Source organism: Acipenser ruthenus, chromosome 38 (assembly GCF_902713425.1).
Source record: "Acipenser ruthenus chromosome 38, fAciRut3.2 maternal haplotype, whole genome shotgun sequence".
NCBI classification, from domain to species: Eukaryota; Metazoa; Chordata; class Actinopteri; order Acipenseriformes; family Acipenseridae; genus Acipenser; species Acipenser ruthenus.
Window position 1 is genome coordinate 4,070,181 of NC_081226.1, and position 15,831 is coordinate 4,086,011.

Here is a 15,831-nt window from a genome sequence, read left to right on the forward strand (position 1 = left end):
TGGAAGTCAGAGGTCTGCTATTCAAATATGAAATATTCAAATAGTATCTGAACAATAACTTGTTTGTTATCAATATAAGCAGGTTTCAAAATGTGCAGAGTGGACCTACTGTACTGTACAAGGATATAAATGAAGCACACATCACACACACACTAATAGACTGTAGATACTTGCCATGAATCCCATGAATAAGAACCTTACTGCAGGCAGACAGTACACAAGTTTACTTTTGTCACTGAAAGGCAGCACATAGCCTAGTGGATTAACTGGTTTATCGTGGTAGGTTTCCTCTGTAATTTGGCAGTTTTCCCATGGGTACACCTGGCATTTACCATTGTTTGTCATGTTTTTTTTTTTTTTTATATCCTTTAGCATACCTCTCAATTACAATATTTACCCATGCTTTCACTATACTTTATTAGAATTTGCCTTGCTTTCACAACAGAAAACTTATAAGGGTTTGTGGCAGGCCAGGAAGAGAATAGCACACACAGAGACAGCACGGGTAGCAATTTCTATTATTTGACGTACTTGTCTTACGACTCGCTTCGTTCCGCCTCTGAACACACACCCCGTTCAGCCAAAGCTGCAGGTCTTTTATATTGTGGCCGAGGGGTCAGCTGGCTATCAATTATCCAATGTATCCCTCAGCCACATTCAGCACGGGGTTTCTCAGATGCGTGGTCAATAGCCAGTTTGTCAGTGATCACTCACTGTTGACACATTCTCACGATTTTATCTGGCTGTAAACAATGACAATAAAACAGCGTGTTTTAAATACACAAAGCAGTGCATTAATAATACAATGAATACAAAATAACACAAAACAATCATTTCATTTCATTTGTATTTAGCAGACGCCTTTATCCAAGGCGACTTACAGAGACTAGGGTGTGTGAACTATGCATCAGCTGCAGAGTCACTTACAATTACATCTCACCCAAATGACGGAGCACAAGGAAGTGAAGTGACTTGCTCAGGGTCACACAATGAGTCAGTGGCTGAGGTGGGATTTGAACCGGGGACCTTTTGGTTACAAGCCTGTTTCTTTAACCACTGGACCACACAGCCTCCTAATATGCACAGGGGCGGGGAACAGTACTGTTGCAATTAAATATGAAGGAGCAGCTATTTTATACTACTCCCTTTCCTGTGTTAAGATGTTTGCAGTTGTTCTTATTTGAATTACTTAAATATGTTTTTACTAATAGAAAGACATTTACATTTAATATATGTTGGCAGGCAACTAGAACTGAAGAGCAGCTCCTGAACTCACAGCCAAAGCAACTTAACACAGACTTACCAAAAATGAAAAAACAAAAACACAATGTTTGAGTCATTGCAATAAGAACTATTATGTATTACTGCAAACATCATAAGTTGGAAAATGTAATCTGAAGTTGATTATTCTTAGTTTACTTTAATGCTTGCATGAAATTCACATATACTGGGCATGCCCTTATAAAAGTTTACCAGTAAAAGCACAGCAAAGTGTAATAAAGCACAGGTAAGCACTAAATCCCTGAGGTATGGAAAGCATAGGTAAAATAGGTAAAGTATGCATAGTACATGCATACTATATGGGAAAACTGCAAAATTACAGTGGTAAACTTGTATATAAGAACATAAGAAAGTTTACAAACGAGAGGAGGCCATTCAGCCCATCTTGCTCGTTTGGTTAGTAGCTTATTGATCCCAGAATCTCATCAAGCAGCTTCTTGAAGGATCCCAGGGTGTCAGCTTCAACAACATTACTGGGGAGTTGGTTCCAGACCCTCACAATTCTCTGTGTAAAAAAGTGCCTCCTATTTTCTGTTCTGAATGCCCCTTTATCTAATCTCCATTTATGACCCCTGGTCCTTTTGTGTCATGTCAGGCAGAATCGAGTTCCCCAGGTGTTCATGTTTAGAAGGAACACATCCTTTAATATTGGATAGAAATATGTGGTTAGTCCTGTACAGAGCAGTGGCTATCAACATACTTGCTTCCACACCTGTTTAGCTTCTCTACTCCACCCTGTCCTGAGTTTTATTTGTGCTTCTCTGTAACTGAAGTTATTCTCAGACTGCAGAGTTGTCACGTACCTGTCACAGGCTCGCCGAAGGAAGTCTGAAGTTGAATCTGAAACACCAGGACATGCAAACAAACTGGACAGCCAGCGAGGCCTTTTTCTACTGTAGAATGCACTACAGCAGGGTCAGCTCCACCACTACACAATGAATTGGGCATTGTCTCCAGCTTTAGTTAAACTGCATAAATGTAAGTAAACAATCGCCCAGAGATAATATAATAAGCATACAGCTGAACAATGGGGCTCCAGTGAAACTAAACCAAATTGCAAACAGTATCACAAGTTAATTATATTTTTCAATAACAATACTGGAGCTTTAACTTAATAAGCGTAGCCCCCGTTCTAAAGGGGCGGGATTTCAGATGGGGGGAAAGAAAGTTCTACGCTTGCAGGTAGATACGTGACGTCACCGAGGTGAACAGGTCTTCCTGGTTTGATCAGTAAAACTTCCTGCGGCAACATTGGACGAGTCACAGGTCGAAAAAGGCGCTGCTTCACGAACTACAGCAACAGTCTCGTTTTTAAATTATTACAGTAATCGGAAAGTTTTGTTTGTTCGCTTTTTTAAAAAGCGTATGTAATGTAAACTTTTAAACCAGTGCAGAGTACAACGTGTTATGTTGTGATTTTTTTTTTTTTTTTTTTTTTTAAAGTAACTATTATTCAGGGCTCAGTAACCAGCACGCATTTGTTTAATTCTTTTTTTTTTTGTAATAATACTTGTAAAGTCATCTGTTGTAGTTTTTAATCAGACGATCGTTATTTTTATTTAATGAAAAATATTTTGTAAGAACGCATACGCTGTACACGTTTACGTTTTCTAAGAACTACTGCTGCCAAACAAGTGAAACTATAACATAGTTATTTATTTTAAAAGAGCGCAAAAACAAAACAAAAAAAATCCCCTTTATATACTCAAGGTTACTGGAAACTCTACAAATGAAAACTATTTGATTCTGCAGGTAAGAGTACACATTTTATTTGTGTTTGTAATCATTTTAAACCCATAACAGGACTGCAGAAGTTAAGGTGAGTTTTATTAGCCTGTTTCAGAGCTTACCTATTTGCATGGACAGTCACGTTGGTTAAAATGTCCTCCTTGCTTTCCTGTTTGTGTCCCATAAGAAGGGGTTTTATTGCCTTGTTTCAGATGTTTTTGACGGGTACTGTTTATGGTAGTTGCTTGTTTGTGCTTCTCCTTCACCTGCCCAGTTGAGTCTGAAACAAAGGCGTTATGTAACAAATATAAACCTCCCCATTTTTACTAAGTGTGTGCTGTGCTATTTGGTGAACTTGTACAAATGTATGCACCAGGTGTTTAGCTAAGGAACACTTACAGCTAATTACTCTAATGTTAAACAAGGTACACTAAGGTACATGGAATTACATTTTGTGTCTCTTATTCTCTTTATTACATTTGGTCTCTCTTATTCTCCTTTCAAGAACGCTCTGAATGCTGACAGTTCCACCATGAGCCTGAATGAATTCTGCCGCGTGTGCGGTTCGGCGTTGAAAGGAAACCAGCGGCGCTGGATATTCGGGAAGCAGCAGACCTCAGGAACCAAGACCAGTCCGGGAAACCGGAGTCTCACTGTGAAGGGGGGTCGGGAATGGGGCAGCTGTGCTTCCCTCAACTCTCCTTCAACGGCCTCCTCGTCTTCCCCCAATTCCAGAATGGACCTGCTCGCCATCCTCACTCACGTGCTGGGCAGGGAGATACCAAGGAAAGACGGGCGGGGGGAGTTTCTGTGCGGGAAGTGCGTGTCTGTTTTGGAGCGTGTCTTCAAGTTCGACACGGTCATCGCGAGGGTCCGCACCCTGTCCCTGGAGAAACTGCAGCGCCTGGCTTCTGAAAAGGAGAAAATGTGCAGCTGGATGTCCGGCATTTACACACGCCGCCACTTCAATTCCAGGAAGTCAAACACCAGCGTGGGGGATAGAATGAGTGACGTAGACTCGAGCGATGGCTACCAGGCCATGCTGAGGGAGAACATGGCACTTTCTGAATACGAATGGTGGTCTGAGAAGTGGGATGCTTGTCCCTATTACAGGAAGACAGGAAAATGCTGCCAGAAAGGGAAGAATTGTGAAGGATGCAATGCTCTGAGAGTCTCTGATTCAGATTATGAGTCAGTGTGTGGCGTACCCAGACGACTCGCCAACAGCACCCATCTCCAGAACTTCTCCCCCTCCCCATTCGCCTCCTCCCGAGACAAATCCAGAAGCATGCCTCTCGATTGGCTGAATCGCTCCTATTCCAGTTTCAAAACCTCTCGAAAATGCAGCAGCACCTTGAGTGTCGGCTCAAGCCAATCGCTGAGCTGTGACACCCCGGGTCCCACCTCTAGGTCCAACTCTGTCCTATCGCTGGACTCTGAGGGCTTTCCGGACCCTTTCGATTGGCCGGTTGGTGACATCGACGTGACGTCGCCGGTTTTGATGGAAGTTTTGAGGAAGATCCGTGAGATTGAATATAGGCCCGTTCAGTCCCCCCCTCGGAGCAAGATTCCTGTCAGGGACAGGGCTGGTGAGGGGAGGGGAGGGACTCCAGGGAGGCAGGAGAGGGGAGGCGTGGGGGGTCTACAAAGGGCGCTGAGTTTCGGAGAGTCACTGGATGGAGAGAACGAAGAAGACGTCTTGACTGAACTCAGAGATGAGTATCTACCACTGAACAGAGGGGTGAGTGGGAGAGGATATTGAGGCTGATGAAAGTTTAGATATTATTTTTGATTAATTTCTTTTTGATTGGGTCTGATTGTGTTAAGGTGCTTTCCCTTGTATTCAGGAACTTCAGTTCTACTTGCCTGCCATGGGCGCATATTACATTAATCGCTTACTGTTTTTTTACCATCAAGAACACAGCTAATTTGGATATAAGGTTCCTGATGTATAGCTGTGCATTCGATGATGCTGGTGCTTACAATCATAGACACTTGAATGATCTAGCCTACTTTTATGTATGTCTATGGCAGGCAACTATAACTGAAGAGCAGCTTCTGAACTCAAGTGGAAGAACCTTAACACAGACATAAAAAAGGAATAGAATATTAAAAGGACAGTGTTATATATTTAATAAAAAAAATACTGTGCATATCAGAGTTATTGAGAGAATCTAGGTGTATAGTGGAGACGTTCTGTCTGTCTTCATGTCGCCCTTGAGAGAACTGCTTACCCAATTCTGAAGAAAGTTGGTCAGGATATTCTTTTGCACCAGTTCTTACATTATATCAGAACTGCTTATTCAATTGTGATAAAACCTGCCAAGGACATTCTTAGAACAGGACATTCTTAGAACAGGACATTCTTTTTCCTTGTGCTCGTGCAGATCATGATGATTTACTTCCAGTCTCTTGATGCTACTGGGGGTTGTATCTGTGTGTTTCCAGTCGTGGTTATTCTGACTGACTGGTGTTTCTACAGTACTGGTGAATGTAATGCTGCTCCTTTGTCTCGTAGAAGCTGGTGGAGAGACAGAAGATGCACACTGCAGTCAGGCAGCTGAGAGGACAGCTAGAGCAGGCCCAGGCTCAGATCAGGACCCTACAGGAGCAGCTGGAAGACGGGGCTACCCACCCAGTGGGTGCATCTAAGGTGTGTGAAGAAGGGGCTGTTGCAGGCTATACGTTTTGATACTGTCAGCGTAGCCTAAACGTGAATGAACTGAACTTGTGAGTTTACAGGCCAAATTACATTTTCTGTCGGTAAGCACGCCAATAGAACTAAAAAATATATATGACTACATTTTAAACTGTATGAAGCAGACTATGAATAAACCCTGAATATTAAATAAATAACCTGACACTGTGTGGTTACTACTGTATTCCAATCAGGGTAGCAAAACATCCAGATTCCAAACCTCTCAGAACCAAATAATTATACATTTAAAATGAACAAAAGAGAAATTATAGGCTAGGTTTAATAACAGATTCGATTAGCTGTGCAAAAAACAGCTAAGGAGGGTTTTTCAGGCAGCAGCTGATTCTGAAGCTGACATGAGGATGTTCCTGTCAGCTCATAAAGAAATGCAGCTGGAAGAAAATCTTCGAGTCCTTGGCACACATTGTACTCAACCATTCTGCCGTCCTGATTCCAGCATTGAAGATGTTGAGAGAGATGTTTTGAAATGTTTCCCATTTCATTATTTTTTGCTCCTGAGTATTTCTAAAATTATGAGGAGCGCTCCCATTGACTCTCGTTATATTGTGGTATTTGTGACGTGTTGGTGTGGTGAGAGTGAGCTGTGGCTGGCTAGATTCAACAGCAGTGATATTAAGCATCTAGCTGTGGCTGGGTGGGTTCAGCAGCAGTGATATTAAGCATCTAGCTGTGGCTGGGTGGGTTCAGCAGCAATGATATTAAGCAGCTAGCTGTGGCTGGCTAGATTCAACAGCAGTGATATTAAGCAGCTAGCTGTGGCTGGCTGGATTCAACAGTAGTGATATTAAGCAGTGCTGTCTGTGGCTGGCTGGATTCAGCAGCAGTGATATTAAGCAGTGCTGTCTGTGTCTGGCTGGGTTCAGCAGCAGTGATATTAAGCAGTGCTGTCTGTGGCTGGCTGGATTCAGCAGCAGTGATATTAAGCAGCTAGCTGTGGCTGGCTGGATTCAACAGCAGTGATATTAAGCAGTGCTGACTGGCTGGCTGGGTTCAGCAGCAGTGATATTAAGCAGTGCTGTCTGGCTGGCTGGGTTCAGCAGCAGTGATGTTAAGCAGTGCTGTCTGTGGCTGGCTGGGTTCAGCAGCAGTGATGTTAAGCAGTGCTGGCTGGGTTCAGCAGCAATGATATTAAGCAGTGCTGGCTGGGTTCAGCAGCAATGATATTAAGCAGTGCTGACTGTGGCTGGCTGGGTTCAGCAGCAATGATATTAAGCAGTGCTGACTGTGGCTGGCTGGGTTCAGCAGCAGTGATGTTAAGCAGTGCTGTCTGTGACTGGCTGGGTTCAGCAGCAGTGATGTTAAGCAGTGCTGACTGTGGCTGGCTGGGTTCAGCAGCAGTGATATTAAGCAGTGCTGTCTGTGGCTGGCTGGGTTCAGCAGCAGTGATATTAAGCAGTGCTGACTGTGGCTGGCTGGGTTCAGCAGCAGTGATGTTAAGCAGTGCTGACTGTGGCTGGCTGGGTTCAGCAGCAGTGATATTAAGCAGTGCTGTCTGTGGCTGGCTGGGTTCAGCAGCAGTGATATTAAGCAGTGCTGTCTGTGGCTGGCTGGGTTCAGCAGCAGTGATATTAAGCAGTGCTGTCTGTGGCTGGCTGGGTTCAGCAGCAGTGATATTAAGCAGTGCTGTCTGTGGCTGGCTGGGTTCAGCAGCAGTGATATTAAGCAGTGCTGTCTGTGGCTGGCTGGGTTCAGCAGCAGTGATATTAAGCAGTGCTGACTGTGGCTGGCTGGGTTCAGCAGCAGTGATATTAAGCAGTGCTGTCTGTGGCTGGCTGGGTTCAGCAGCAGTGATATTAAGCAGTGCTGTCTGTGGCTGGCTGGGTTCAGCAGCAGTGATATTAAGCAGTGCTGTCTGTGGCTGGCTGGGTTCAGCAGCAGTGATATTAAGCAGTGCTGACTGTGGCTGGCTGGGTTCAGCAGCAGTGATATTAAGCAGTGCTGTCTGTGGCTGGCTGGGTTCAGCAGCAGTGATATTAAGCAGTGCTGTCTGTGGCTGGCTGGGTTCAGCAGCAGTGATATTAAGCAGTGCTGTCTGGCTGGCTGGGTTCAGCAATGATATTAAGCAGTGCTGTCTGTGGCTGGCTGGGTTCAGCAGCAGTGATATTAAGCAGTGCTGTCTGTGTCTGGCTGGGTTCAGCAGCAATGATATTAAGCAGTGCTGACTGTGGCTGGCTAGGTTCAGCAGCAATGATATTAAGCAGTGCTGACTGTGGCTGGCTGGGTTCAGCAGCAGTGATATTAAGCAGTGCTGGCTGGGTTCAGCAGCAGTGATATTAAGCAGTGCTGTCTGTGGCTGTCTGGGTTCAGCAGCAGTGATATTAAGCAGTGCTGGCTGGGTTCAGCAGCAGTGATATTAAGCATCTAGCTGTGGCTGGCTGGGTTCAGCAGCAGTGATATTAAGCAGCTAGCTGTGGCTGGCTGGGTTCAGCAGCAATGATATTAAGCAGTGCTGACTGTGGCTGGCTGGGTTCAGCAGCAGTGATATTAAGCAGTGCTGGCTGGGTTCAGCAGCAGTGATATTAAGCATCTAGCTGTGGCTGGCTGGGTTCAGCAGCAGTGATGTTAAGCAGTGCTGGCTGGGTTCAGCAGCAGTGATGTTAAGCAGTGCTGGCTGGGTTCAGCAGCAATGATATTAAGCAGTGCTGACTGTGGCTGGCTGGGTTCAGCAGCAATGATATTAAGCAGTGCTGACTGTGGCTGGCTGGGTTCAGCAGCAGTGATGTTAAGCAGTGCTGTCTGTGACTGGCTGGGTTCAGCAGCAGTGATGTTAAGCAGTGCTGGCTGGGTTCAGCAGCAATGATATTAAGCAGTGCTGACTGTGGCTGGCTGGGTTCAGCAGCAATGATATTAAGCAGTGCTGACTGTGGCTGGCTGGGTTCAGCAGCAGTGATGTTAAGCAGTGCTGTCTGTGACTGGCTGGGTTCAGCAGCAGTGATGTTAAGCAGTGCTGACTGTGGCTGGCTGGGTTCAGCAGCAGTGATATTAAGCAGCTAGCTGTGGCTGGCTGGGTTCAGCAGCAATGATATTAAGCAGTGCTGACTGTGGCTGGCTGGGTTCAGCAGCAGTGATATTAAGCAGTGCTGGCTGGGTTCAGCAGCAGTGATATTAAGCATCTAGCTGTGGCTGGCTGGGTTCAGCATCAGTGATATTAAGCATCTAGCTGTGGCTGGCTGGGTTCAGCAACAGTGATGTTAAGCAGTGCTGGCAGGGTTCAGTAGTAGTGATATTAAGCAGCTAGCTGTGGCTGGCTGGGTTCAGCAGCAGTGATGTTAAGCAGCTAGCTGTGGCTGGCTGGGTTCAGCAGCAGTGATATTAAGTAGTGCTGTCTGTGGTGGGATTGCCCTGGCTTGTTTGCACCTGTTGTTTGCCTGCACTCAGCTCCCTGTGTATTTCCCTAGTCTGAGCTGAATCCTGCAGGAATGAGTCAGCGGTTCAGCAGGATCCTGAGCATTGCCTTGGAGACAGGGTGTGTGCATGTGTACAGAGCAGTAACCCTTTAATAGTGGAGCTGCTTTAAAACTGGAGGGGTGGAGTTCAGTGTGTGCAGGGATGGCAATAAGACTCCCATTGCATAGCAGTTTGATCCATTCCTGAGGCACCTGAGCTTGTTACATACATACATACATACTGTGGCTAATCAAGCTTGGTATTAAAACCTGGAATGCGTGAAACTGCTATGCAATAGTAGTCTTATTTGCATTCTTGTTAAGTGTTAAAGCCTACAGCAAAACTCATGCCTGCCTAAGAAACAGTACAAAAAGTTTGAAAAGTGCTAGCATATTGGACCCTTATTACATAACCCTCTGATTTATTTCAGACTTAATTGTCAAATGGGTTTAATATCTGTTTATCTGTATTTTCTATCATTTGGTGATTGCAGTGCTGGAACAGCCCCCGTTGCATTGCATTGTAACTTTTTCTGTGCTTGTGATTTTTGTTTTATAGAATCCAGCGCCCTCAAGCCTCATATCGAAGGAATGGCATGAGTCCCAGGCTGAAGCTGTGCTAATCGACAGCCTGGGAGACAGGCTGCACAGCACAGAGCGCATTGCACAGGTACAGCATGGTGCAGTTTAAACACGGAGAGTGACTCTACAGTGTAGGGGTGTCAGGATAGTACCTGCTGCACAGAGAGTGAATCTACAGTGTAGAGGTATGAGGATAGTACCTGCTGCACAGGGAGTGAATCTACAGTGTAGGGGTGTGAGGATAGTACCTGCTGCACAGAGAGTGAATCTACAGTGTAGGGGTGTGAGGATAGTACCTGCTGCACAGAGAGTGAATCTACAGTGTAGGGGTGTCAGGATAGTACCTGCTGCACAGGGAGTGAATCTACAGTGTAGGGGTGTGAGGATAGTACCTGCTGCACAGAGAGTGAATCTACAGTGTAGGGGTGTGAGGATGTGGGGTCCCTAATACTAGCTGCACAGGGAATGAGAGAAAGTTGGTATGCTAACGAGAGGGAAGGACATACTGTTAAAGCCCCTCCTTTGACTGTCCTGTATCGCCTGTCTGACCTGAGCTGTGTGCTGTGTCGCAGGAGTGCATCGCTTTGCTCCAGAGGCTGAGTCTGGGAGCCAGCTCCCCCGCAGAGCTGCGGGACTCCCTGATTGAGAAGCTGCAGGAGAGGCTAAAAGAGAGAGATGAGGCCATTGAGGTGAGGGGAGAGGCCCGCGCTGGACTGAGAGTCTCTCACACACACACACACACCCACACACACACACCATGTCTGTTAGGGGTGTAACGATACACTGATACAATACGTTTAATGTTCTAATGAGCTAATTGTATAGGATGCATAATAAGATCAAATTATCATTTAATGATGGGCTGTTTTAAGACAAAAAAATAAATGAGACAGAAGAGTGTATTCATACCAACGGAAAAATACTTGTTCTTCATTCAAGAACCATTTGGTGAACTGCAGTGAGCCATGTTGTGGTTTTGGTCTTGTATCCCAATACATACCTCTATTACATGGGATGAAATATAGTGGAGGCAGTCGTGCAGTACACGTGCATGCTGTACATCACCCTTCACATGTTTGCATATATCTGGAAAACCACTTATTAAATTGTGTTGGATCTTAGTATGAACATTTAGCTGCTCAGAAACTCATTCTTGCTCTTTTCGTTTTGTTTCCAGCGCGCTGCTGAGGCAAAGTTTTCTGAGCTGAAGGCGATGGAGAGAGAGGTGCAGAGTCTGAGACAGACAGCCAGAGAGAAGGACAGGGACCTGGCACGCCTCGCAACCGTGCTGCAGAGCAATGAGGACACCATCCATGTGAGCACAGCACACACACAGGCACTGACTGGAGGAAACAAGGGAAGAGAGGAGCAGCTAGTGCTTCCATCAGTGTTACTGAAACTAGAAGAAACTGAGTCAAGCAGACATATATTTGGGCTCTAGTGCCTTCATCTGTGTTATTGAGATAGCAGGATGTAGTGGAGGAGCATTGAATGGTCGAGGAGTTTTGACATGAAAACCCTTGTCTGTGTGCTGGCGATTGCTTTAGAATACAGTTGCTAGTGATTTGTTATAGAAGCAGTGCTGTCAGGGACATCTTGACTTTGTCTGTCTCCTCTGAAGGCCCTGCGCTGGGAGCTGTCTCAGAGAGAAGGTGCGCTGCGGGAGAGGCAGAGCTTGCTGGAGAGAGAGAGGGAAGCCTGGACACACAGAGACACTCTACAGACGGGGCTGCTGGCAGAGAGGGAGGCGCTGCTACGCACACTGCAGGGGGCGCTGGAGAGCAGCCAGAGAGATGTACAGGTGAGACAGTGGGAGACACACACTCTTCACAGACAGGGTGGTTGAGAGGGAGGGAAGCACTGCAGGAGAGAGAGACAGACAGGCACACACGCAAAGCTAACACTAAGATTAACTAAAAACTATAAGCTGTGCAAATCCAGGGTGATTCGTAATATTCTGCATTGTTTTCAAGTCTACTTAAAAATGTTGCCATTATTGAATAGCCTCTGGTGGCCAAAGATGCATCATGTACCCTCCAGAGAGGATCGTCCTGTGAATGACACATTCTTTGCTTACATAATGACATCTATGTCTTAAATACCACTTGTCCAGTTATTAGGCTATTTTTTCCCATGTCTTGTTCTATTCTATTCTGTACATACTGTTGATAAACCTTATTGTCATCCACCTTTGCAACAGAAGTGTATGTGCCTATTTGCGTTATTATTTGTTATAAATGCAATAAACAGTAGTGTGTGTCCATTCCACCAGGCATTGTCGGAGTCTGTGATTGGCCAGGGATTGGAGGGGGCTGGGGCAGCTGCCCAGCTAGCCAATCAGCTGCAAGAGAAGGAAGCTATGCTGGGTCAGGTGCTGAGAGAACAGAAAGAGCAGAGTGACGCCCACTGGCAGGAGGTGAAACAGCTCCTGACTGCGCTGGAGAGCAGGGAGAACATTATACAGGTAGGAGAATGGAAGAGCAGACTTCACTGACACAGACACACCAAGTGAGATTTATTCAGGGCACACCTTAATACTTATATGCAGCACTATTGCAATAAACAAAGTTGCTGTGTCTGCAGGGATGGAAATGAGGCTCACATTAGAGCAGTTTAATCCATTCCTGGTTTCACTAAAAACTGAAGCGTTTTGTCATGGAATTAATTATGTTTATTTGAGTATTTCTAATTTCAGTGCTATTGTGTTCCAGACGGTAAACCATAAGAAACTAAGTGAAGCAGACCAACATTTATACAAAAGCAGGGATTGAGAGCACAGAGTATTGGATAGTAATGGTTTCAGTTTCCCTGCCAATTCAGTATTGCAGCAGGGATGGAAGTAAGACTAAGTTTGATCCATTCCTGGTTTTACTATGTTTGACACACCTGAGCTTGTTGCATACTGTGGTTAATCAAGCTTGTAATAAAGTCTGGAATGGGTGAAGCTGCTATGCAAAAGAAGTCTTATTCCATCCCTGTTGCAGTATTCTAGGTAATATGGAACAGCTCTCTGGTCTCGCAAGCATGAATTGCCCACAGTGCTTTGAAAAGCAGTGTTTTTTACTAGGGGTTTACAATCTGTCTTGTGTGCTTGGTTTCAGGAGCAGTCTGCGCAGCACAGCCAGGCTCTGTCTCAATCCTCCCTGGAGCTGTGCGAGGCACAGAGAGAGCTGAGAGAGAGGGAGAGGGAGAGAGCGAGGGAGGAAAGCGGAGCCGCACTGGAGAGAGAGAGGGAGGAGAGAGGGCTGAGGAGCATGCTGGTGCAGAGGGACCGGCTCATACAGGTGAACACACCACAGGGTCCCGCCAGCCTTGTGAGACTGCAGTATAATCCTGCTTGGTGTTTGTTTACCACGTTGTTACAGAGTTTTGTTTCATTAACAGTGCAGTGATCAGACAGACCAAGCCCCACCTGTTCAGAGATAATTCCTTCTTCCAGAGTTCTATTGCAGTGTCAAACTGAACAGCATTGTGGGGCACTGTCTGCCAGGATCTTTAATGAAACTAAACTGTGGAAGAATATAGTAAACTAACAAGACACCAAAAAAGAATGTATATTGTAGTGTCAAGCTAAACAGGATTGTGGGGCTCTGTCTGCAGCAAATATTGAAATTACAATTTAAAGAGTAACTTCAAAACTTCCCAAAGTATAACATTTTATTTTTGATTTTTTTTTTTTTGTCTGGAGCAGCAGGTTTTGGCCAACGCTGAGGAGAAAGACGGACTCCTGTTTGAACTGCAGCAGCAGATTAGAGAGCACTATGATTTCAGAACGGGGATGAAACAGACGCTCTGAGGTGAGGGCTCGGACTGATGCTTCTGTATGCTGTTGTGCTGCACAAACTGAGTATTCAGATTGAGCTTTCCACACATCAGGTGAGCATCATTAGTGTTGATCAGGCTGATTTACTGTTCCATGTGAAGAAACAGCTGCCTGGATTTGTGATGATTGATGATTTTCTAACTCTGCGGAGAAGAGTAATCCATAAAACCCCAGCAGCTGTTTCTTCGCTTGCTTCACTCGGAATAGTAAATTAGCCCAATCAACACTAAAGACCCTCGAACAATTGAATAATCGGTTTGCACAGCTCTGGTCTGCTTGATTTAGTCAAAAAACACTGCAGCTTGTTTGTGAGGTGTGTGACTGTGATTTATAGCCCTTTAGACAAAGGAGGATATGTCGCTTAATTTTATTAACATCCCTTTTTTTTAAAAAGCTTTCAGATTCTTGAACCAAGCACATTTCTCTGTGTGTGTGTGTGCATTATCCTCCTATGAAAGAGAATTCCTCTCAACCAGTGAAATAATTTAACAAACAAATCATGTCTAAGTATATAAATACAACATCTCTATTTCCTGTACCAATGTATATTTATTTATGTATTTATTTATTTATATGTACAATTGATTTAAAGGAAACCCTGTCCAAGACCACACTGCCAAAACATTTATCCAGCAAGGCAGTACAATACTGCCACCAGGTGGAGATGTTAGAAATGGCGACCACAGATTTACCAGTTCAGAGCAAAGTGAAACGCCCCCTGAGAAGAGGGGTTGAACGCTTGCCAATGATGCTCATCTGGACTTTGCCCAAGAACCGCTTCACTGCCATCCAAACTACTGGAGAGCCTGGTTTTGCCACAATAAAGTGCCAATTTGTGTGTGTGTGTTTTTTTTTTCTTCATTTGTATAGTTAAGTAGTGGTGAGGGGTACTGCCAGATTAACATGCTAATAATGTAGTAATAATGTACTTTGAAAACTGCAGCGACATCATGAGGATTTGACTAGTCCAGAGCCCTCTGGATCATGGTCAATATGTGACCTTTATACCCAGAGAATGTGGAGTAATCCTTTCACTGCCAGCGATTCGGGCTTGAACTGGCCTCAGCACTCCTTGTGCTGAGACCAGCAGTGCTGATGGGTACTGCCAAATCAGCACGCTAGATTTACATTAAGTATATTTTATTAATTTTTGTAAAAGCTGCTGGCATGGCCGCTGCAAATGAAGATTCATAAACGTACAACTGGAGTGAAGGCAGTTAGGGTGGCTGCATTTTAAATGACCCAGTTGCTGTGTCAGGTGACGTGCTATAGGGAGATATTTCTGATGCCTAGATTGCTGTCTTCAAACTGAATTTGAGTTTTTTCCAACTTACTTGAGTATATAGCTTTGTATATATATGTTTGTAAAGTGGGAAGAAGTTTAAAAACATAGAATATTACAACTGTCAAATTGCAATGGCTTGTTTGGTATTGCGGGTTTATTGTAGAAATGTAATCATGGTACTGGTATGTCATCGCTTTAACGAAGGAGCACAGGGTTAATATGATAAATATAATAGAATACAAATGGTTGCGTAGAATAAAAATAGTTGCATAAAATTAAATGCTTATGGCTAAAGAATTCTAGTAAATAAAAATCTATTTTCTATAGACACAACTTTGATAAGTTTGTTTTTTATGGTGAAAAATCTACAAGCTGAATTGATACATGTGTTGTTTATTAATTCTATTTAACCCCAATCTAATAATGATAATGAGCACATAGACCCACGCATGCAGCAGCAGACACTGAAGAGCTCCGACACGTGCGGGTCTGTATTCTCACCAACATACACAGGAGGTTCTCCCCATTAACTGCTAACCCTATTAACCAACCCAGAGAACAGGCGTGTTGCATTTTGAGGAACCAAAAGCAAAGTGCTTGGAAAGAACAAGAAAAGTGTTCAGTGTCAAATCTATTATTTATTCAGTAACACAGTAATATTATTCAGTAAACCAGTTGCAAAAGCAACACCTTCATTCTTCATTCGTTTCAATGGGCTGTGTGTGAAGTCATAATCGAGGCCATAGCTCACGACATCCATTGTTCCATCCATCCATTCCCCCTTTATTTTGTAGTCTTATTTCCTTACTATTCCACACACACACATGATTAGCTATTGTTCCAGTCCTATCTGTGTAATAAAGGTGGTGGCTGCTCCAATCCAGTTATACACCACCTACTGGTTTAGTTTTTGTTACATTCACTGTACAATGTTAGAACGGCCGCCTGTTCTCCTATACATGAATCTGCCCCCGAGGAGTATAACAGACAATTACATTAAATTGAATTGAATTCAGGGGTTGTGGGT

The 15,831-nt window shown here is 44.5% G+C and overlaps 1 protein-coding gene across 3 annotated transcripts; it reads left to right on the forward strand.

Annotated features, from left to right (window-relative positions):
* Positions 1 to 2,457: 2,457 nt before the first annotated feature.
* LOC117433700 (uncharacterized) lies at positions 2,458 to 15,137 on the forward strand. Of its 3 annotated transcripts, none has more exons than XM_034909508.2 (11): positions 2,458 to 3,033; positions 3,515 to 4,750; positions 5,531 to 5,662; positions 9,674 to 9,784; positions 10,269 to 10,385; positions 10,874 to 11,011; positions 11,318 to 11,497; positions 11,969 to 12,160; positions 12,798 to 12,980; positions 13,388 to 13,493; positions 14,112 to 15,137. In XM_034909508.2, the coding sequence occupies exons 2-10, from the start codon at positions 3,542 to 3,544 to the stop codon at positions 13,490 to 13,492; spliced, it is 2,367 nt and encodes a 788-aa protein (XP_034765399.2). In that variant the 5' UTR covers positions 2,458 to 3,033; positions 3,515 to 3,541; the 3' UTR covers position 13,493; positions 14,112 to 15,137. The 3 variants fall into 3 exon arrangements, with proteins under 3 accessions (XP_034765399.2, XP_058864893.1, XP_034765398.2); XM_059008910.1 differs by having other exon boundaries at positions 2,459 to 3,033; positions 5,528 to 5,662; positions 13,391 to 13,493; XM_034909507.2 differs by having other exon boundaries at positions 2,460 to 3,033; positions 5,528 to 5,662.
* Positions 15,138 to 15,831: the final 694 nt, after the last annotated feature.